We start from the raw sequence: 23,156 nt of genomic DNA on the forward strand, positions 1-23,156 counted from the left end.
AGACTCCTGAGAGACCTCCAGTCTGAACACACCCCACAGCACCTCAACACCAGAGCCCTTCCTAATTCCTGCCCTGCCAGCTTGTCAAGCACCATCACAAAGAAGGGAAAACACCCATGCTGATCAAGCACAGGCAGGAGTAAACCTACAGGGCACAGAACAACAACCAAACATCCCAGCACAGAAAGGAGAAACAGAATTACCTGACTATCAGCACTGAAATCTACGGAAGATAATTCTTGATGATCAAACCCAATACAAACTTTTGATGACTCTGGACATGCTGACACATTATCCTAAAATTTTGTTGGACTTCAGTGTATGTTATTTCAACACAAAATATAACTTTACACAACAACATGGACATTACAGGGATTACAGGGTTTGCTCTTAACCAGAACTAGTTTCAAGTGGGCAACCACCACTGGAGGGCCATGCTTGGACTCAGCCACACAGGGGCTGGTTCTGAGTCCAGAACAGATCTGGAACCAAGTATGAGATTGGCCTCCACAGCCTGCTTTGGGGTACACAGAGCAGTGAGACAGCAAATGCTGATGGCACACACAATTTTGAGAGCAGTAAGAATGATCTGAGGACTAAAAATGTGTCCTGAAGAGAGAGAGTTAATAGACCCAACTTAGCTGAACATGACACCTATGGGTAAGACTGCAGGCTCTCCATCCCTCCAGGCCTCAAAGGTGAATGTCCTCCCAAAGGTGGGTGTCAATTCAAGGAAAAACAAACCAAAAAATAGACCTATCCCAACTGGCAGTCACTGAGCAATGTTCTCAGGCCTGTGTTAGAGGTCAGACTGGATAATCACAATGATCTTTTCTGGTCTTAAGCACAATGAAGCAGCTCTCTGTGTGTTCCTTTAATGCCTCTGGCAGCCGCTGTCATTCTGGACTCTATTTTTGGACTTTGTTTGGCTTTTGCTTCCCAACTGCACACAAGCTCAGAGACTGGAGTGGGTCTCACCTCATCCACAACCCATTATCACCCCTGGTGACTTGGTACCAACTCTGAAAGGCACAGGGTGCTCACACCATTCCAAGGACTCAAAACAGCAACCCCAAGAGGCAGAGAAAGGGCTCCTTACCAGGAATGCTCCTTGTGCTCTGCCTGCAGGGTAATAAAAGACAACAAACTATTCCCATTCGTGACACATAGGAAACTGTTCATCTATCAGACCACAGTGACAAACATGTTCCACCTGCTCCCTCCTCACCTAGCTGTAAAAATAAGGAATTCAGAGGTAAAATGGGATCCCTTTTCATCTCTTTTTCCACACCCAGTCACTCAGTGCAGGCTTCATTATCCAAAGAATGGTCCACTTGCAATGGGTAGTCCACAGTTCATGTATCAGTATAAAATCTCAATACTTGTCTTTTTTCCTGGGTTGTGAAAACCAAGCTGCCAAAACAAGGCATTCCAGAAACACTCCAACCATAAGCATCCCACCTGACACAATTTGCAGTATTTAAGGCACATTTGTCACTTTTGTCTTACTGAAAGCCATAACTGGCTTTGTTTTACCCAACATGGAAGATGGTTTAGTGCATAATCACAGACTCCCAGAACATCCTGAGCGGGAAGGGATCACCAGGGTCATCAAATCCAACTCCTGATAAGCCCTTGGAAGGAGGAGCCCCTTCCTATTTGCTCATTATCTTCAAGTCATCAACCTCCAGGACCCAAAGCACTGATGGATGAGTTCCAGACCTCTCCCCACTCTTCCCACAGAAGAACACAAGCAATACCATTCCTGGAGAGTCCACAAAGCTTTATTAACACCCACAGCCACCCTCCCCTCACACCCTCACACGGGTAATACCAGGGACACTGAAGCACTTTCCCACAGGCACAGTGTTTGAAGCTGCTTTTAGCTGACAGTTTCCCAACATGCAGAGCTAACTCTGAGCCTGGTTTGAATGTTCTGGCAGAAGTCCCACTTTAAAGCTTTACAACAAATGCCACATGTTATTCTGCATCATCTTCACCAGCTTCAGGAGTGTCTCTGTGGAAACAAACACCACTAGTTTAGCAATAAAATAGCTCACAGATACAATACAGGTAAAATTCCAGCCTGGGGCATCCAAAAGGCACCTTTAAAAGGTGCTGAGGTGGCAGTGAGAGCTGAAAGGTACATCTTACCTATCCTAGACTGTGAGTTTGATCTCAACCAAGTGATACTGTATCCAGCCATGAACACAAAGCCATGTCTCCTTACAGGCCTCCTCTGTAACATGAAAATATACTGTCATTCTTGCACTGGCAGCAAATACAGCATTCTGTCACTGTAAGGAGGTATAAGGCACTCTACCTTGAAGCAATCAAAATGATCCAAGTAGTCTCAAAATCCAAGGGCAAAGCTGTTTCCTTCATTACCTCCTGGTGGAAATACTAGATTTTGTAACACAAAGAGAAAAGTGCCAGACTGTGTGCGAAAGGAGAGGTGAGAAACGTGACCTCCCACTGCTGCAGAGGGCCAAGTGCTGTCACTGCAGACGGGCAGAGCCTGCCCTGCCAGCCTGCCCAGCTCTCCTGGCTCTGCTGCAGCCAGGCAGGGGCTGGCTGTGGGCACAGACACCCAGGGCAGCCCATGCTGCCAACACGAGGAGGTTGGCAGGGTTTGCTGCTGCACAGCCCTTACCCAGCCACCGGCACCACCATCCCGGCTGCCTGGGAGGCCCCTCCAGCCCCAGCAGAGCAGCAAAGGCTGTCTGAGGGCTCTGGCAGGACAGGAGGGGGACACACGCAGGGTCAGGGGGCACAGGGCAGCTCCACGGACTCATGAGGGTCTGGGTGTGTGCTCTGTGGTGGTGCCAGAGGGGCTGCCCAGCACCAGGGAAGCTGTGGAGGAGGACAGAGGAAGGAAAAGGCTCTTCAGTAGGAGCCGGCACTTCAGCTTTCTCAGAGTGGGACTTCAGCTGCACACAGCTGTCCCAGACCACAACCAGCGAGGCCAGAAAGTGCAGTGAGGGTGACCATGTGGGGATTACTCTACAGAGACATCTGTTTCATGCCTGAGGAACGGGAACAGAGTGTGACTCTAGAGGAACCCCTGAAGGCAGGGGCACAGAGCTGCCTTTGTCAGCACCCAGCGGGCAGCAGAACAGCCACACATGGCAGGCTGTGTTGGTACTGCAGTCAGAAACCAACAGTGTGACCTCAGATCTCTCAGCTCTCACCCCTGGGTGCACCTTAAACACCAGACACCAGAGCACACGTGCCACAGGCACTCCACACACCCACCCATTCCTGTGGCCCATCATTCCCTGGCCACTCCTCTGTCTGCTGTGGACAGTCACTGTGCTCACTGTACCTGCTGTCCTGCTCAAAGGGAGCTTTTGATTACACACTGATGGTCACTGCCATGTTCAAGTGCATCTAAAACATCTATAATTGATTCCCATTATACCTTTCCATAAAACATTAGTGTGAGAGTTTGGGGTTTACCCACAGTGTCTTTGTGCCACCTGCTCCTGACAGGAAGGGCCCCAGGCTGTGTGCCAGTGACCTCCCAGCTGCCATGTGTGGGGCAGCTGGTCCCCAGCAGGCCCTGGCTGGCAAACAGCAGGAACTTTCAGCCCAGAGCCCTGCTGGGATGCAGCTCCCACCAGGTCTGTCACCATTTCAATCTGCTACTGCTGCAGAGACAAAACACCCCAACATTTATGCCTTTTATCAAGGTTCACACTCAGCATGACAATCTTAAAGAGAGCCCAAACTTAGCCAGGTGAAGCACCAGCCTGACTGCAGCCTTGGAACAAAGCTACAGAACAAACCTCAGCAAGGCACAAAAGCTGGGAAACACAGAAAGCCCAAGCAGGCTTTCTGGCCAGAGGAGAGCTGGGCAGCAGACCCTTGTGTGCAGTGGATGCTTTTACCAGGAACAACCCCAAATTCCCCATGCCCAAGTGACAGGAACCTTCCAACAGGCAGCCTTCCATGTCTCAGCAGCCCAGCACAACCTGGGGTGACTGAGCAGTTCTCAAAGACCAAAGAACCTCTTTTCCACTCATCAGGACAAAAAGAATGTTTTTATAGATTTGCTTAAGACCAGAAAGAATCATTATTACCCTTCTCAACAACCCCCTGCACACACAGGCAGATTTGTTACTCCTTTGGAAACACTTCTTAAAATACCTCATTGCCAGGAATATTAAAAACACCTGTTTCTTTAGCTAACTGCAGGGTGCTGATGGGAACAGGGAGAGGCCCCAGAGGGAGGGCTGGCTCAGTGATCCCAGGGGACCAAGGCAGGCAGCCTACCGTGGTGATATAGCGGGAATGGAACTCCGGGGCGTCCTTCAGGAACGTCAGGCCAGGATGCGATTCCACCACATCCTGCAAGAGAGGAGGAAACAAAATGAGAGAGATTTTCTTCTCCTTTGAGAAGTTACTGGGCTTTACAAACCACTAATTTTGCTTACTCTCGAAACTGTATTTGCAGCATTAACAATAAAACTAAACTGATATATTTTAATCTATAAGAGAACCTTCTATAATGACAAGTATAATACATTTTCTGGGCAATACGCACCTGTTGGGCCATTTTGATTTACTTAAGAACAGAAAAACAAAGGAAGAGAGTTAGTGAGTAGATGAAAACTCATTTTCATTGAATGAGACAAAAATTAGCTGACCATGCAACCATCTGCTCTCCAAGACCTCTTTTTCCCTCCATTCATGGAAGATACTAACATTTGTTAGAGCCAGGTCTCAGAAATACACATTCCTCGAGACAGCCACATTTTATGTCCTCCACAACAATGACAGCTCTGTGAGCTCCCAAATGCTTTTCCAAAACTTACTGGAAGTACCCGTGGAGATGCCTCTTTCTCAAGGTAAGTGAGACACTGGCTCATGATGCCAAATCTGCATGATCAGAGAGGTGGAGAAACTGCCCAGACCCTGAATGAATCAGCTCAGGTCCTGGATGAAGCGATGCCCGTGTAATCGCCACAGGTGTGAGTCCTCTACCCTTTAACAGAGTGCCAAGCCTTGCTTTGCCTGTTCCATGCGTGGCGCTCTCAGGGGTGTGATGGGACCAGGTTTTGGGCAGTGTAACACCGTGCCTGATGTGATGGCGTAACTGTGCTTGTCTCTGACTGACAAACAGGATTGGACACGCCTTGGATTGCACCAGGAGCTAAAGCAGAGCTGCAATCCATCAGGAAAGGTGGTGTGCCCAGTGGGGAAGGGATGAAGAGGAACAGGACAGAATTTATCCATCACACCCCCAGTTTTGTCTGAGAGACAGAAACATGCAGAGCAGACACAGAATCATTCCCCAGAGCAGCATCTCCACAGAGGGCAACACAGTGTGAGGAATGTATGGATATGTGCAAAGGTCAGAAAAGGCAGCAACAGATGATCAGGGCAGCAGATGGATTTGATCTACAGGGAGACTACAAAGAAGCCCTAAAGCTATCCAGAGCCTGCCTAAGTGGCCACAAATAATTAATAAATGATACTGTCAAGAATATCACGTGAATGAAAGGAAAAGAAAGAAATTAAATCACGATGCGCAGATTTAACCTGAACATTAGAAAAAAATAAGCAGGGAGACTTGTGCACCAGCAAGATCAGAGGGACATGCAGAGCAATTGGAACTGCAGGAATTTTGCCAAGATTTGTATATGATACTGCATCTGGTTGCCTTGCTAGACAAATTCAGTTATAACTGTCTTGCCAAGCAACTTTTACAACTTTTCTAATACACTTTTATGTTGTGCTTGAGTACCAACAGCACCTGGCATTTTCCCCAAGACCCACACAGAGAAGTGGGGCAGATTTCAGCCTGGTTACCAGGCACTGATGAATATGAATCCTAATCAGAGACAAGAAACTACACAAAACTTTGACAATCCCTCAGCAAGATTTGCAGCTGGTTGGTCCTGAAGCAGAACAGCCCACTTGAAATGCTTATTTCTTTTTCACTCCAAAATAAACCCCACCAGGTGCTGTTCAAACCAAAGGTCTGCTTGTCCCTGATAACCAAAGACACGCAAATGAGGAAGCTGCAAACCACACGCGGCTGTGTCCCGTACCTGGAGCAGCGGGATGAAATCCTCCTGCTGGAGGTAGTCACAGCCAGGCTTGGCCAGCAGGGCTGTGAACCGGGCAGCGTCATCGTGGCAGCCCCGCAGGACCCTGCGAGAGAGGAGAGGAGTCACCCGAGGGGTCACCCGAGGGGTCACCCGAGGCCCTGCAGCTCCCGTGGGGTCAGGAAGTGTCTCAGTGCTTGGCAGTGCCTCCCCTTGGGGTCACCCAGCAGCTGAGCCCACACCACCTGCACCTCTGTCAGCAGCACCAAGGCACCCAGGGGAGGTTTCTCCCACGTTAACATTGCTGTGGTAAACCAGGTTTCTTACTGAAGGCTGTTCTTTGATTCCACGGCTACTGAGTGAGTAACCTCCCTTTTCCAAGTGCTGCACACTCACTGCTCTCACTTGGAGCCAACAGGACCAGCCTGGGGGATGCCACAAGAACCCTCTCCAACACAACCCTTTACCAGAGTTCAGTATTTGAGGATATTGCCAAACTGCAGCAGATCAATATTCCCCCAGAAAGATCAGTGCTTAGAGGCTAAGGAGCAGCCCTGGGAGTTTGTCCCACCTGGCTGCTGTGCTCAGGAGCACGGGGAGCAGGGTAACTGCACGAGCAGCACTCAGCACCCTGGGAGCCTGTGGGCTCATGCCCTGGGCTGGCAGTTTGCACCTGACACGCCAACTCTTGACTCTGATTTCTTCTAACACAACATACCATGCTGGTCAAAGGCATCATAGCCACTCAATTCACTCCAAACAGAAAAACTCATGAAAAGAACAATTCCATGACATTCACCAAACACCAGTAACAGAGCAGAACATTTGGATATATCAAACAGTTGTTTGATATAGAAGATGACTTGACAATTAAGTTGTTCACATAGTAGATGGGAAACAATAAAGTATTCAGAAAGTTACCCTGTTTTCTTTAATACCTGTGAAAATTCACTGCACTGTTAATTACCTACTATGAGTAATTATTCACCACCTTCCTCTCCTGCCAAGTGTATGAACATAGCACTGAACTGACAATAGTTCTGCAGAGATCACACTGGGACTCCTTTCCTGCTAATTCTGGCCTCCTCACTCTATGAAAAGCAGTCTTTACAAAAAAGAACAAGGCTTTTTTTAAATAAGTAAAAAAGATTAGATTTAGCCATCCCTTGGCTGCACATTCATATCATGGTAAATGTCAATTAATAGATACACCCTAAATCAGCCACAGAAAGATGTGCTAATGTTTTAGCTTAAAAAATCTGGCACACAGAGAAGAATCCCAAGGCCATGTTTTAGCTACAAACTAAAAGATGTGACATTCAGGAGCACTTTATATTCAGCAATACCCATAGACTTGACAAGATCAATGAGCATGTGGCATTTGGAAAGCCAGGTCACCTACTGAGGTGCTTCAAAACAGGCTCCAGCAGCTGAAGATACACCTGTTGGGAAGTCACACCCGTGTTCACAGAGCTGCAGTCTGACTGTGCCAGAACACTGCATTTCTTCTGCCTTTGGTGTTTCCAGCAAAGGTTTTGTAAGTGTAAAAGGGAAGAGGAAGGGGACAAAAGTTTTTCTGAAAAGAGCAATTAAAGTGAGAAAAGCACACAAAGATTGGCTTGGAAATGGGGTGGCTAAAAGGATGCACAAGTGGGACATGACCACAGCATGCAAATGTCTGAAGGATGTGAAAATCAGAGGAGTGAAAATATGTGGTACTACACATGAGGGATTAATTAGGAGTAACTGGAGGAACCTAAAGAAGGTAAATACATTGCCTGTGTCAAGACAAACTTAGTGATTGCAGTCACCCCTCACATTTTTGCAGTTTTGCCAGGGTAACTAGAAGCTGTCTTGACAACATCATCACAGGAAATACTTTGGGAATTCAGGGCTAAAGGCTACTTCAAGAACCTGAAGAGCAACCATTAAGTAAAAAATTAGAACTCCCTCTGGAGAGGAGGTGGAGACGTTGCTCAGGTTTCCCAAAGCCGACTAAAGCCTGAACTGCCCTGGAGGGAAAAAGATGAGGCAAGACAGCAAGTGTGTTCCCTGTCACACCTCCAGTCTGAGCACCTCCAGAGCTCTCATTCCCAGGGCAGCCCTGACAGGGGGATGTGGAAAGGATTCTCAAGCCCCACAGACTTTTGTGCTTGAGGAAGGTGGTAACTGTTAAAGCTCCCAAAGTGCCCACTTGTGTGATGATGCTTTATTTCACATTCCTCCTGTCCTGTCTCACCATCCCCTGCCCCTCTCCCAAGTCCCAAACTGCCCTCAGTGCTCCCCAGTGCAGCAGCAATAAGGCCCATGGTGAACACACCCAAAACCCACTGACATCCATCAGCTCTCTCAGAATAGCTGACATATTCCTGGGGAGGGTGTTAATACATTTTATATGCCAACTAGACCAAAACAACTTATCATCTGTACAACTGCTTCCAAATTGTTTGATACCATATGGAAACTTTAGAAAGTTTTGGTGAACAAAACCTAAGCTGATGGAGATTATAAGACATTTAAAGAAGAGACAACAATTTGAGAGCTCTGGTGGAAAAGAAGTAAGAAAAAAAATACTTCTATGGCAGGCTGATCCCTTTCTCCAGAAAGAGAATTTGGCATTGCTGTACTCACTTTCTCCACATGGACACGAAGGAGTGCACAGATACCCCTCCTGTCCTCTCCCCTCCTGATGCATTGAACAGAGCAGCTTTCCAGTACAGTGGGCAGCCACAGACCTGTGGGGAAACAGCAGAATAGAGGGGAATACAGAGCAGTCCCAAGAGGAGCCTCTTTGCACCAAATTCACCATTGAGACTTACCAGGAGGGAAATAAAGTGGTAATGGCTTTCTGACTGACCTGTGCTCTATGCCAAGGCCAAGCATTCACCAATAACTTCCTACTTCATGCCTTTTTTAGGTGGCTGAGAAACACATCCTGTCAGGCTGGGAAAAGGATCTGGGACTGTCAAGCTCTTAAGTTCTGTCTTAGACTGAGCTGTTTAGCAAAATTCCCTAGGAAGGGCAGTGCAGGGAGACAAGCACCTCCCTCTGCTCCCTCACCCACTTGCCTGACCCATCCCCTGCACGGGCTCAGTGCCCACGGGCAGCCAGGGAACCTCAGTGCTAATTACAGCAATTCATGGTGAAAGACCTGGAGGTGAAGTAATTCCCACCCCAGTTTTCGGGGCAGTACCTTCCACCCAGCCCAGCTTCCCAGCACTGCTAGAGCTCAGCAGGTTTCACAAACAGAAGTGAACAAATGGGAAGAGGTGGATTCCAGAAAAGGACTCCCAGGACAGCACTGTGGAACCAGCCTCTGCAGAGGCTCTCCAGGGAAAGTCAGGCATTCTGGGCTCTCCAGTGCCTCAGCAGAGCAGGCTTGACACTGGTGGTCAACACGCAGCTGCTCACACTGTGAGGGTCCCCCTCTTCACCATAAAGACCTTCCCAGCACTGCCCCAACTCCAGATACGGCTCCAGAACTTCCCAAAGCACTGGCCTGGCAGGGAGTGCAAGCCAGGCACAGGCAGGGAGGACATCACAGCAAATGGAAGGAGGAGTGCTCTGAAGCAGCAGCTCAGGCATCATCCCTGCCTTCCCCACAAAGTCTCTTCCACCTCTCCTGTTAGGCAGGACTATCCTCCAAATCCACTGTCAGCTTCTCATCCAGGCCTGCATGTTTCTGTGGGAACCTCTATCAGCCCAGGAACTGGTTTGGATTCAGCCATGCCTGTGTGAGGCAACTGTGCTTCTGCCCCTCTGAGAGAACTTTTTGCTGTTTCCTTTGTGTAGCTCTGAAACATTGATCTCAGAGCCCCCAGACTGGACCACTGTCAGCAATCCCCTGCCCAGAAGGAGCCTTACAGGAGGTAAATGGCATGGAGCCACTCCTGTGTATGGACCAGAAAAGGCACAGGTCTCCTCTGCACCACCCTCCTGCTTTTCCCTGTTTGAACATGACAGGCCACACACAGTTGCCTGTCTTGTCATAAAACCAGTTTCAAACCCTTTATGGTCAAGCAAAGAAGGTTTTCTATTTATGTTTTCAGAGCAGGTTTACAAATAACATGCCCAGATTCCCTGAAAAACAAACAAACCAACCTAGTTCCTCCTTTCAGAAAACCCTCCTCCTTGGAAAACAAGTACTGCTCCTGGAAGGAGCACCATTGCTCAGTTTGCAGTGCCAGGGATGCATTCAGGGCAAACTGAGCAGATGAGACGTGTCTGACAACTGGTCCTTTTAGATCAACAGCACTGCAAACTGTGCCTGAGAGAGGGAAACAGGCACCATCTGCACTGGGCTCCACACAGGTGCTGGTGCTGCTCCCTGGAGCCAGAAGCCCAGCCTGGAACACCTGTGTGGGGGACACTGAACTCACTGAGGGCTCCCTGAGCACTTCCATGGCCAGGGAGGAGCAGGCTGGAAACAGCCCTCTCACAGCACAGCACAGCAGCACCCACAGCTCAGGCCCAGCCCAGAGGGGCAGCCACAAAACCCCCCAAAAAAGGCAGCTGGCACTCCTGAAGGCAGAGGCAGACAAGCTTCTGCCATCTCCTGAGCACAACTATGGGGGAACAGAAAAACAAAATGCCATTTGTATTTGTTAGAAATACAATTCTGAGAGAACCATTTTGTAAATCACAGCAAGGACAAACACACAGGTCTGACGTGACAAACAGCAAACTGAGCTCAGCTTTGGTTACTATTATCTTAACCTAAACAAAAAACTTCAGCACAATAAGATAATAGTTCTTTTTTCCCTAAAACAGCTGCACGATTCTTTGCTTTAGTTTCATTCTCTCTCTCCCAAAAATTGAAAACCTAGAGAACAGAACCACTGAGGCTGGAGGAGACCTCCAAGTCCACCAAGTTACCTTAGCAATTTTCCCCATTTCACAGATGTTTGCCTTCTCATCCTCAAACTCTTTAAAGGCTTCTTCAATCCTGGCAATGATTTCTTCATGATTAGTGCAGACATTGGGAAGCCCTTTAGGGAAGTAGAAACGTGGAATGTTTATGGACAAGGGGGTGCTGCTGGTGGCTTTATTCCCAGGCAGAAGGGTGCAAGGGCTGGCTGAGGGTTTCAGGGGGGCTGGGGCTGGGGCTCCAGCCTTCTTCTCTGGTTTGCTTTGAACCTGGAAATAGAACAAATAAACACTTTTTAACAGCACAGCACACGGAGCAGGAAAACACAGTTTGTGCTCCCAGTGATTAGGAGAAAATTGAAACCCACCAACAAAGAAATTATAGCACAGAGATAAAAATGAACTTCAAGCAGGCAATTCATTTTGACCCATAAACAGCAAAGTACCAAAATCTGTTTAGTATTTCCCCTTAGAAACAGAGCACCCACCCACACAAACATGTTGCCTCAAGTATGACCAAACTTACATTCATAACAAGGGCATTTTCTATCCCTTGGGAACATAATTAGCTGTGACAAAGCACTGCTTCATGGATAAATTAAGAAAAGATTTGCCTTCTCAGTTTCAGGAAGCCCTTTATTCTGTGCCCAACTTCAGCAGTCCAAGGCCTAATTTTGTTCAAAGTACTCAGCACTGGTAAGCCAATTTTCCTATCAGGGCTCAGGAGCAGCCAGCACAGCACCATCAGGCACCCACAGGATGGCTTCTCCTATCAGCCCTCTCCTGTCTGTAATAAACACATGGCTGGTATGGTGATCCCACTGGATCACTTCACTGATGGATCTCTAGATATGGTGATCCCTACTGGATCACCTCTCCAATGGATCTCTAGATAAGGGTGGTCCCCACTGGATCACCTTCCAATGGATCTCTAGATATGGTGATCCCCACTGGATCACCTCTCCAATGGATCTCTAGATAAGGGTGGTCCCCACTGGATCACCTTCCAATGGATCTCTAGATAAAGGTGATCCCTACTGGATCATCTCTCCAGTGGCTCTGTAGATAAGGGTGGTCCCCACTGGATCACCTCCCCACTGGATCTCTAGTTCCAGCTCTACATCAATGCTTTTCATCACAGGAGGAATTTGTATTTAAGTCCATAATGAGGTCCTAACCCAGCAAATTTTTCTGACATGGGAGGGAACATTTTTTCAGCTTTGACAAGTAGTTACAGTATAAGCAGCAGAATTCAGCTGCTGGAATGCCAAGGGATGACGAATTCCCTGCTCCCCCAGGAAGACAATCTTTCCTGGGAACAGGCTTTCCCACTGCACAATGGTTCCAATGCAAGAGTTATTATTAATGTAACAACATATGTGATAAGGCTCATAAGGCAACAGTCAAGTAAATACAGCTGTGACTTCCAGTTTGTTTATTCTAAATGTTTCCAAACAAAATGGTTTGAGGATAAAGCAGCCAAGTCTGAGTTCACTAAATGCAGAAGAATGTATATGATGAACAGACTAAACTCTTTGCCTTATTATTTTCCATAAACTTGGAGCTTTTTTCTTACCACATACCAAACCCCACAGCTTACCGTGGGTTTGCTGTCAGGAAGGTGAAGAAGTGAGAATTGTAAAAGCTTCCTTAAGCCTGTCTTTACCTGCAGTTTGTAATACTTTATAACACAGTCATCAGAGACCACGAGGAAGGCTTTTCCTCCTCTTCACTCCCCTGCTTCATTGCTCTTTCTTTAATGAGGAGGACCTCTCCTGTCCCCAGAGCTGTGCCCTTTCAGGAGCAGGAACACTGGCACTGCCAGCTGAAGCACATTTTGTTCCGTCCCTGCTTATGCAGAACATCCTAACCTGGGCTTTGGGACTCTACATCTTCCTCTCCTGAGCCTTGAAACACAGGAAAAGCTGAAGGTCACTTCCAGCCTTCCATATTTTCTATCAATACCAGCACTCAGAGTCTGGACAGCCCTCAGTGCAGCTCAGCCACTGGAGAACAAGTGTGATCATCACCCTCTGTTCTCCCTCCCATCTTCCTTGACTTTTGCTGCTCTCTCACACACTGCACACCTCTGGGTCTGATCCTGAGTGCTATCAGAGCCCAGAGTGGGCCAGCTTTGACTCCCAAAGCATTCCTGGGGCTCCAGAGAGCTGTAGGGCAGGGGAAGCACCAGCCCTGGGTACTCTGTCCCACAGCAGGGCAATGCAGGTGACCCAGGGCAGTGGCAGGGGTTAAGCTTTGGGAGCACAGCTCACAGAAGTTGTCACAGGAGACAACTCCTCTCCTGGCTTCCTTCTGCCCTTTCCTCAGTGGAGTAACAGAGGCAAAGCCCACCCAGGCTGGATGTGTCTGGGGAGGGAGCCGAGCCCCAGGCCAGGGATCTGCCTTGGGGAACTCTCCCCAGCACCACTTCTGCCCTCATCCTGCCCTGCCCTGCCCTGCCCTGCCCTGCCAGGACCCCACTCCAAGTGGTTCTCCCTCTCTGGATGGCAGCAGAGGGAAATCCCTGCCTGCCTCTCACAGCACCATATTCATACAAACAATGCGAGGCTGGAACAGACATCGAGGTGCCGACTGCAGCCACTTGACTTCTATAATAGGACTTGACATCAGTTTGCTTGGAGGCCCTTCTCACAAACAGGTTTATTGCTCCCTGATCTCTGCAGGCCACGCAGGCACTGCTGGCTGCCAGCACGGGCAGGAACTGAGAAATGACTCAAATTTAACACCAACTTCCACAAGACACTCTTTCAAAGGACACCGACTCCTCACTTTAACAACATATCCCCTTCTCTTGCAGTACAAGGCAACTATAAAATTAGATTTTTCTTTTCTTGGAAGGTGAAGACACACCCCCACAGCAGGCCAGAGCAGCACTGTGCCATTGTCCTCTCTCCTGCACATCACATACCCCCCGACATGGCACAGCAGCTGATCATTCTGCAGCACAGCTCATCACTCTGCCCAGGCCTCCACCTCCCAAAAAACCAGAGCAATTCCTTTTCCTCCAGGTATTCCCACAGCCAGGAACCAGCCAGCACAACTCTCACAAACCACAAGTCACAGCTTCAGAAGGGACATTAATTTCCTGATCCACAACCAACACACAATCCAGAAGGTCAGAGATGTATAGGAGAAACACAGGGAGCTCTGCTAAGGTTCAGAGCAAGGAGTTTGCAGCTGGCCTTCCCAGTCAGACTGACTCACTGACTCCTGCTCTGCCCCAGCCAAATGAGGTGGAGGCTCTGCTCATGGATGGCTTCTTTTCAGGTTCTACCTCAGGAACAGAAATACAGTTTGTGAATGTTGTCCTCTTCCTTCTCATGTAAGAAATGAGCTGTCTACGACCCAAATTGAAAACAAGAAGCAGCAACCACCCCCTGAGGATCCTGAGCCCCAGACCAATCTTGCAAGTCAATGCTCTGGGCTGGGGATAACCTGATGTGCACCACTGTGGGGACAACTGGAAGTTCATTACAACTTTTTGTGAAAAAAAATTAAGAATGTGGTATAAAGGGCAATTCTGTGGGAATTCCTTGGAAACAAACAGCTTCTTACTGCAAAAAGATTAGCCTTAACCATTGTTTGCTTAGTGGAACACTTCTCCAAGGGATGTGCATTGTCAGAAAGGACAAGTAAGAAAGAGACTACAAAAACCTTAATAAATCTTTTAGCTTTGTTAACAATAAATAGACCTTTTTTCCTTTTCTTGTTCAAGAGGAAGATGAAATCAAAGCCCATTTTAAACACTTTGTTATAGAACTGTGTATTTACCTTAACTAAAATCTGTCCATCCACTGTATCACCTTTTGCCAGTCATACAATTTATTTATGGACAGACCAAAACAGTGACCTCTGTGCTATAAATAAACCAGACAGAACTACAGCCTCATTGTAGCTACACAAACAAAGCACAGACTAAACCTCTGCCACCCTGGCCTGCCTCCCAGGGATGTGCCAACCCCAGCAGAGCACTCCATGGAAGGAAGCAGAGCCACAGCAAGTGCTCCAATGCTTTCTACTCCTTCCTCCCACTGCCCAGCAGGGTCACAGATAATACATTTGCCAGTTTCTTGCCTTTTTTCCACATGGACTCTGTAATCCTCTTTTCTAGGGTGCAGTGACTCAGACTGGGTTCTCGCAGTCCACAGAGCTGACTTCATGTCTCCCTGCATTTTTCATAGTTCCTGCCTCACTGGAGTGTGATGGTAACTGGACACAAGCCATCCCCAAGGCTCATCACTTCTCCAGAGCTGGTTTGTCTCTCTCACCCAGACCTTCTCTTCCTTTCCCATATCCTTCCTGATGCCTCTTTCTTACCCATTTCTAAGGACAGCAAGAACAACAAAGGCTCATCTGCACATGGTTCCAAACATCACAGAGCTATGAGAAAATGATTTCTGGATAGAGCATTTTCTGTTAGGAGACAAACTCACCAGCAGAAACAAAGTTCAATCACGGAAAAACAAACATTAAAACAAACTCTACCTAAGCAACTCAGGATCAGGACAGGCTGAGGGGCTGGGCCTGTCTCTGGACAGGCAGGGGGAACAAGGGATGGGCCAGGCACAGCCTGCAGCTCTGGGAAGGGCAGTGACACCAAACTCTGCAGTGGAACATAGTATAAGAGGGGCAATGGCCATAAACTGCAGCTTGGGAGGGTTGGGCTGGAGGACACTGAGGGTAGTACAGCCTGCAAGAGGTCACTGGAAGGGAGTGGGGAGTTCCCAAGACTTGGAAAAGCCAGTGCTGATGTGATTCAGTGTTTCAAATACTCATCTTACACGTGAGATGTTGGATCAGAGACCTCCCTTCCTCCCAGCACTGCTATGGGAGGCTCTCTGATCCTGCCATAAATAGTCCTGCAAAGGACAAGCACAAGAACTGAAGTGTACAGCTCTTGAGACAGGGGTTTACCAAAACCCTTCTCCTCCATTCCCTCCTGGCCCCTCACTCACTCTCCTCCCTCTCACCACTGTGTTCACCTGTGAGCACCTCTGTGTCTGAGCCCCAGGACCTCCCCTCTCAGGTCAGCTCAACCACAGGTGCAGCCCCACAAGGCACAGTATTCAACATCTCACTGCTGCCAAGTGGGACACCTCCCCCCTGCCCCCCACTCCTGGGTGTGCATCATCTCTGTGCCCTCAGTGCCAGCCCAGAGCTCACCAGACTCCTCAGGGAACCCACTGAACCCGCTTGGAAAGGCAGAACACAGACTTTGGCTTTATTGCTGGATGACATTCTGCTGTGTTCTGAGTTAAGGCAGCTCCCAGGAATCATAGAATACAATCATAGAATCGATTGGGTTGGAAAAGACCTCTGAGATCATCAAGTCCAACCCTTGGTCCAACTCCAGTCCCTTCACCAGATCATGGCACTCAGTGCCACATCCTATCTCAGTTTAAAAACCTCCAGGGATGGTGAATCCACCCCCTCTCCGGGCAGGCCATTCTAATGCCTGATTACTCTCTCTGGAAAGGTTTATTCTGATCTCCAACTTAAATTTCCCCTGGCAGAGCTCAGCCCGTGCCCCCTTGTCCTATTGCGGAAGGCCCGTGGAGCCCAGGGTGGCACAGTGAGGAGGCAGCAAGAGGAACAGCGACTGCAAGGAACAAGAGCGAGACAGTCTCTTCTCAGCTGGAGCAGGTCTGGGCTCGGATCTGCAGCCCCAGGGCAGCGATTCCCGGTGCATTCCAGTCCTGCTCGTGTGCCCAAGGTTGGGTCAGTTTTCCGGCTGGTCCCCCAGGAGGTCCCAGCCCTGCCCGCAGAGTCCCCGGGCTGTGCTCGGTCAGGTCTGCACAGGGAGCTCTGCCTGGCCCTGCTCAGCCTCTCCCGACCCGCTCCCGTCCCGCCCAGGCTGTTACCGCACATATTACCTCATGCGATTCCCCCCAGGGAAGGAAAAACACACGTTCCAGAGATTAACCCCGACACATCCCCTAACCTGTCACCAGAGAGCGTGAAAACACTCGCCACGATGTGCCGTGCAGCAACTTTGATGGCTCTTCTTAGGAAACAGCTGCACTGCTCCTCACTGCAACTTTTTAACTTCCTCCCTGGGTCACTGATTATTTACGTGTAGATGGAGCTCAGCATGGGCTGATTCAGCATCCTGTGACCCCCTGCAAATCTGGAGAGACTGTGTGTCCATTTGATGTGCTGGCATAAATTACTGCAATCTTTTGCCAGTTGTCCCGGAAAGCAAGAACAGCAGCTGGGATTCACCAAAGACATACAGCCGTTTCTTTGGCTACAACTCTGCGATCTTTAGTCTTTTCCAGCCTAAATGGTTCTATGGCCTCCTTCAGCCACTGCACAGAGAGAGCAGAACAGCACAAAGAACCACCTTGTGATGATAAAATCACAAAACCCACAGCCAGGTAGGATGGGCTGTGCACAGATTTGTACAGCTGAGAGCACAGCCCACGACAGACAGAGGCACACTGTGGATCTCCCACACACAACACACAGAGCAATCACATACACTGATGTTTTTTACAAAGAAACCCACAGAGAATAATTGACTCTTACACACCTCTTCCCATTATTAAATCACTGCCCTTGCTGTTAGTTCTTCCCCTTGTTTACAAAGACATTTTAACTCTGCAATGTAAGCCTGGAAGGTTTATTTTTAAACCTGCTGGTATCTAGCTGCAAATAACTTTCTGCAAATAGACACGCCTAGAGGGGACACAGATTGATTCTCTGACCCAATAAAAAATTACAAAGAAAAAGAAATGCCAAGCGTCCAAACCTGGGCCTGCTGGAAGGACTTCAGCCGCCTCTTGAACCGAGATGGAAGCACAAAGTCACAGCCCTTGGCAAGGAAAGCTAGTTCCCCTCCCAGGTCTGGGTCCCTCCGCAGAGAACTCTCCTTGATCATCATCCTGGGCAGCTCCCAAGCAGATGTTGCCCTTTCCAGGAGGGCACAGGGACTCTGGAGGAGACCACGGCAAGACCAGCACGTTGCACTCTTGGTTTGGATTTTTTACAGGCAAAAAATGGCAAATGGCTTCAACATACTGTGTCTTCTCTCTCTTCACAAGGACAACATCTAGAGATTTTATCTCACTCCTGAAGCCAAAGCTCCCTATTTTGACCAATATTCAAAGTATCTTTCAGTACCACCAGGATCTTCTGCCTTCTTGTAATACTTTAATTGAGAAACATGATCTACAACTGAATCTATTTCCCTGCTGGCTACATGACAGACAATCTGTCCTTGGCCTGTAATAGGCCAGGGGTAACACGGGAAAGGAAGCTCCCACCACCACTACCAGGGGCACTAAAATTAGCTGCACTGCAGAAGTGGCTAAATATACCATCTCCCCCAGCAGTTCCTGCTCTGTGTTCCAGTGCTGAGACCCAAGGGCACTCCTGAGCAGAGTTCACCAAGCTCAGCCATGGCCCCTGCCTGAGGGATGGCCGTGGCTGGAGGGGCTGCTGGTGGGGTGATGAGGCAAAGGAGAAACATCAGTTCCCACTCTTGACCAAAGGCTGTAATTTTCAAAAAACATCAATTTTTCCCTCTTGCTTGGAAAAAGCAAATCATCTAGTTCCCTGCTGCCAAACAAGCACATAATTATGGACAATCTTGGATAATACACTCAGGCATTCCAAAGTGGTTCATAAGTCAACGTTTTCATGAAGACACCAAAATGCACCACTGTTTTATTCACTTTCCCCATAACTCTCATGAGGCAAAGGCAAAGCAATTCTCAGTGGACAAGAGTCTACCCCTTCTCTGCACAACTTGGAGCAAACAGACTTCAAAGCCCTGCTTTGTCCAGGCTTGTTAGGAGTGTGTTCTCCCTCTCCCCCACCACGAGGATGGTGCTGAACAAAGGCCTAAATCCAGGTCTTACCACACCAAATGAACAGAGTGCCATGCCCTGCTTTCCCTCCCTGACTTTAAAACCTTAGAAAGCAACCTGGCAAAGCAGCCAAGTTCCACAACATGGCTCATTTCTAGCTAGCAGGGCTTGCTCTTATCAGGATGCTGCATTAGGAATGGACAGGTCTGGCTGAGTCTCACAAACAGAGAGCTTGCCTTGGACATGTGCCTCTGATGTCCTTTTCCTGGGTCCCTGTAGGAAGGCCAAGGTTAACATGAAGCCCAACGAATAGAAGCCTAACAGAGTAGTAGGATGAGGATGGGAATGACAAGGGGAGCTCCAAAAAGACAGGAAGGAATGTTTTAACTGAAACTGCCACTGAGTGAAAGATACACAGATCCATATGCAACATATTTGGAAAAAATTTGTTTTTTCTCACTCTGACAACTTTTTTCTAAACATCAGGGCAAGGCCTAAAGAGCCCAGGAGGGTCCATGTGCTGGGAGTGCTGCACATCTCATAGAGCAGCATGTCAGGAGGGGATTTATCATAAATCATCTGTGGCAAGCAATGAATTACTTCATCTTCAGTTGAACTCCCACCCTGCTTACACTGCAGAAGGAGATGAACCTCTCTCCCCTCCAGCTCCAGTGGCCTTTGGCAGATGTGTTACTTTTCATTCACAAATTAACCAGCCACAAAGGATCCTGGAAGCTTGGGGGTTTTGCACTGATAACCTGGAAAATACAAGTCATCAGAGGCAAGGCTTGCTGAGCCTGAATTCCAGTGTTCTGGGATAGCAGGTTTCCAGCACAGTACCTCCTATCCTCAAGGCACACAAGGTGAGTACAAATAAAGCCATAAATGCACAGTACTATGAGAAATGGACAGGAAAAGAATGTTTTATCAACAGGGCAAAACCCACAGCAGAAAAATCTGATCTCAACAGCCAGACCAACTGAACCACAAACTCAAATCCAACCCTGCTGGGAGGGATCCCAGTTTAAAGGATGAAGGTGAGAGATGTCAGATCACCCTCACAGGCCACCAGCACAGAGAGAGGATCTCACCTGTGCCTGTGCCTGAGAGCTGTGGGTGAGTTACTGTCCCAGGCCTGGGCTGTTCCCAAAGCCTGGCTCCAACAATCCAGTGTCCCTGCACAGCTCAGCAGGACATCAGCTGAGACTGGGTTCAAAACACACTGAAACTCTGCAGCAACAGCGTGACTTTGTCTTGGGGTTAGAGTCAATGAGGCTGAAAAACTCAGGATGTATCTCCAGGCTCTTCTTACCCACTGCAAGATAAACTGACTTCACACAAGCAGAGGTTGGACCTGCCCTGATTACAGAAGGTGCCCAGATGACATGAACATGTTCCCAAGTGCTTGGCCCCAGGTCTTTTACTTTTAATATAATCTGATTTAATTTTCCATTCATTTGTCATCTTTCATTCTGAGATACCTTACAATTCTCTTAACATCTGCATTTATTTCAATAACTATTACCAAACAGAAAAAGGCAAAATTTTTCAATATTTGTATTTAGAAGTAATGAATAATTAACATTTGGAAAGAGTGCAGATTGTGTGTATAGTTTAAATGACAGATATAATCAATATCAGGTCAAAGCAATTTGTAACATGTGAGATGATGAAAGCTGATCTTCCAAAAAGTTTCACATTGTGTTGGATGCATTTTGAGAATACATGAGGACAAAGTTAGAGTTACTATGACATTATAGAAGCCACTTTTCACAATTAGTCACCCCACACAAGATCCTTCATGAGCATAGCACTAAATTTGCAAAAAAGCAGCACACAGACTTATGAAGGGGCAGAATTACAAAGTTGCCATGTCAACCTTAACTTTATATAGTTAAGAAACAGTTAATTCCGCTCAGAACCTTCCTGAGGCCCCTTTTTTAAGCCCCCAACATAGACATTTGGATACCAAAAAATAGCAGGATGATATTTTAGGGCACAGGGGGTCAGGAACACTCCTGAGGGTCACAGCAACACCCACCCCATCAGTCACGCAGCACAGGCAGGGCTAGAGAGATGCTCCCTGGAGCCAGCACGGGGAAATATGGAATCAGGGAATAGTCCAACTCAAGGCTCCACCACCCCAGACACAACAGGGTGGGTCCAAACCCACCTACCAACCCTGCCAAGTGCCAACCCTCTGCTCCCAGAGCCAGTGTTGGCACTGCCCTCTGCCCTCAGCGTGAGCCATTCCACACATCCATGTGGCAGAAAACAAACCCAACCATTTTATGCCTTGTCCACAAGCACCACAGCCAGAACACAGAGATCTGGAACTGTGCAGTGGGAATAGGGGCGTGGAGGAGAGAACTGGGAAGCAGGACTGCTCTTTCTTTTCCTGCTTACGTTATACCAAGTAATCCTTTGGAGAAGGGACACCCAACAGAGGAGGGACAAAAGACAAGAGGTCTCTTTGTATCAAACCCTGATCTCTGCTCCCAAAATTCTTCTTAAACTTTATCCATCAGCTCTTAAAATACAGCACATGAGCAGAACTTGGAGCAGAGCCCTGCACTGCTCAGATTTGGTTCTGAAAAACAGCAGGACCAAGTTTCCTACAGACATTTCCAGGGTACTTTCACCAGAGCACCACAAATCCTGCAAGCACTGACTAAATTTACTGTGTCAAGTGAGCCCTCCTTGACAGGTGGCAGACCAAGGGCACAGAGAGGGAAGGTCACAACACACACCACTGACTTCTCCAAGGACTGTACACAAGACAACGTTTTTACTCAAAGGCAGCACCTTTACCTTCCAAACCCCCAAGGCTCGGCATTTGTGCACATCAAGTCAGAGCATCCCAACAGCCCAAACTCCACTTTCTTCACTCCTCACTGGTTGCAGTTTCCCCCATTTCCCTCACACCTCCCAGTGCACCCAGGATCCTTATTGCCTCTTAGCTACAGACAAAAATACAGATAAATATTTGGGGGTTTGCTACCCTCTAATGCACAACTGCACTGCTCTCATCAAACAATGTGTTTCTAAACAAGCACATTAAAAATCAGCTTAAGACAGGCACACAGAACAGGAAATTTCAAAGCAAATAGTTGAGAGGTTTAGAGACAAGCAGCGGAAAACTGGATCTCAGCATGGGAAATGTTGGACAGGCTCAGAGTATGCAATGCTTCCTGGCCTGCCCCAGGGCAGCACGATGCTCTCCTTGTGTGCTCTGTAAAACTGATGGACTCCTGCACTATTCATTTCCTACTTTCTAAATATTTGGGGTTTGAAGATAAAGAGGCAACTAATCCTATTGTTCTCTGTGGAGAATCATAATTGGGTTTATGATAAGGGGACAGTGTTGCTGCTGTAAGTCAGGCCAGACCTAACACAGCTGGGCCAGCTGAGCCAGACCACAGCCCACTCCTTTTTCATTGCTTAGGACTTGAGGGATATTAAATCTGTCACAGCCTTCATAAAGAAAACCTGTACTGTGTTTTCATGGCATTAGAGCTGTGGGGCTTCTGCCTGTGCACAGATATTTGATAACAGTTTTATGAGCCTTAAGAAAACACAACAAATACTTTGCATGTTCTTCATTCAAGCAATCCTGAGAGAAACTCCACACGGAGCTCCAGCCACATGCAGGGTTATCCAGGAGCATGGATGCATTCCCTGGGGGCTACACCTGGATAGGGCCTGGTGGCCACCTCTGAGCCACAAACAACAGCAAACCTCAGAGCAGGTGTAGAACTGGGAGGGAAGTGACACACCCCCAGGTGGGAGCAGGGAACAGGACTGGCCAGTGGCCAGCCCTCTGGCAGTGTGAGAGCATCCAGCGCTCAGTATTACACAGAATCTGCCACAGGCACAGCCATGCTTTACCAAACACATTTTCCTTTGAACTTCACAGCTTGGAAGATTTTGTAAATTAATATATAAAGCAAAAATAGCTGTTACAGGAGATCACTTTAGAGTTTTCAGAGCTGTTTAGTTCTACAGTCTCCAAGGAAAAAAACTCTTTCCCTTGCTGGAAATACCAGACAAGGTTATACCCACCATTTTCTGTAAGCAAAGTTGCCCAGAGCAACAACAGAAACACTTGTTTAGCCTCGTTTAAAAGGTCTCAGCACTGTCATTCAGGGTCAGACTCCCCCTGCCCACCCCCTCTCAGAAGGGTACCCAATACCTGTGTTTGGGGGAAAGTGGACAGTTCTGAAGACAAGCCCATCATACTCCCACTGGAAGGAGCTGTGCAAGTTCACTGATAACCTGGGCACTTTTGCAGGGCCTGTGTGGAAAGTGAATTTTGGAAACTTTGAGAAGTCCTCTCCACACTTAATGCACAGTTGGAATGATGGCTTGAAATTCGGCAGCTGTTACCGAATGAAAAGCACCGAGT

At 48.1% G+C, this 23,156-nt stretch overlaps 1 protein-coding gene across 2 annotated transcripts in view; it reads right to left on the minus strand.

Annotated features, from left to right (window-relative positions):
• The window catches only part of PPP2R3A (protein phosphatase 2 regulatory subunit B''alpha), a 52,506-nt gene that overhangs the window by 12,514 nt on the left and 16,836 nt on the right, over window positions 1-23,156 (minus strand). For both annotated transcript variants that reach the window (XM_071567062.1, XM_071567061.1), the window contains exons 3-6: window positions 10,929-11,189; window positions 8,685-8,788; window positions 6,057-6,159; window positions 4,276-4,350 (exon numbers count right to left, since the gene is read on the minus strand). In XM_071567062.1, coding sequence (XP_071423163.1) covers window positions 4,276-4,350; window positions 6,057-6,159; window positions 8,685-8,788; window positions 10,929-11,189 — 543 coding nt within the window. The remainder of the gene's footprint in view (window positions 1-4,275; window positions 4,351-6,056; window positions 6,160-8,684; window positions 8,789-10,928; window positions 11,190-23,156) is intronic.

The sequence above is a fragment of the Pithys albifrons genome, chromosome 11 (genome assembly GCF_047495875.1).
Source record: "Pithys albifrons albifrons isolate INPA30051 chromosome 11, PitAlb_v1, whole genome shotgun sequence".
In the NCBI taxonomy this organism is placed as follows: domain Eukaryota; kingdom Metazoa; phylum Chordata; class Aves; order Passeriformes; family Thamnophilidae; genus Pithys; species Pithys albifrons.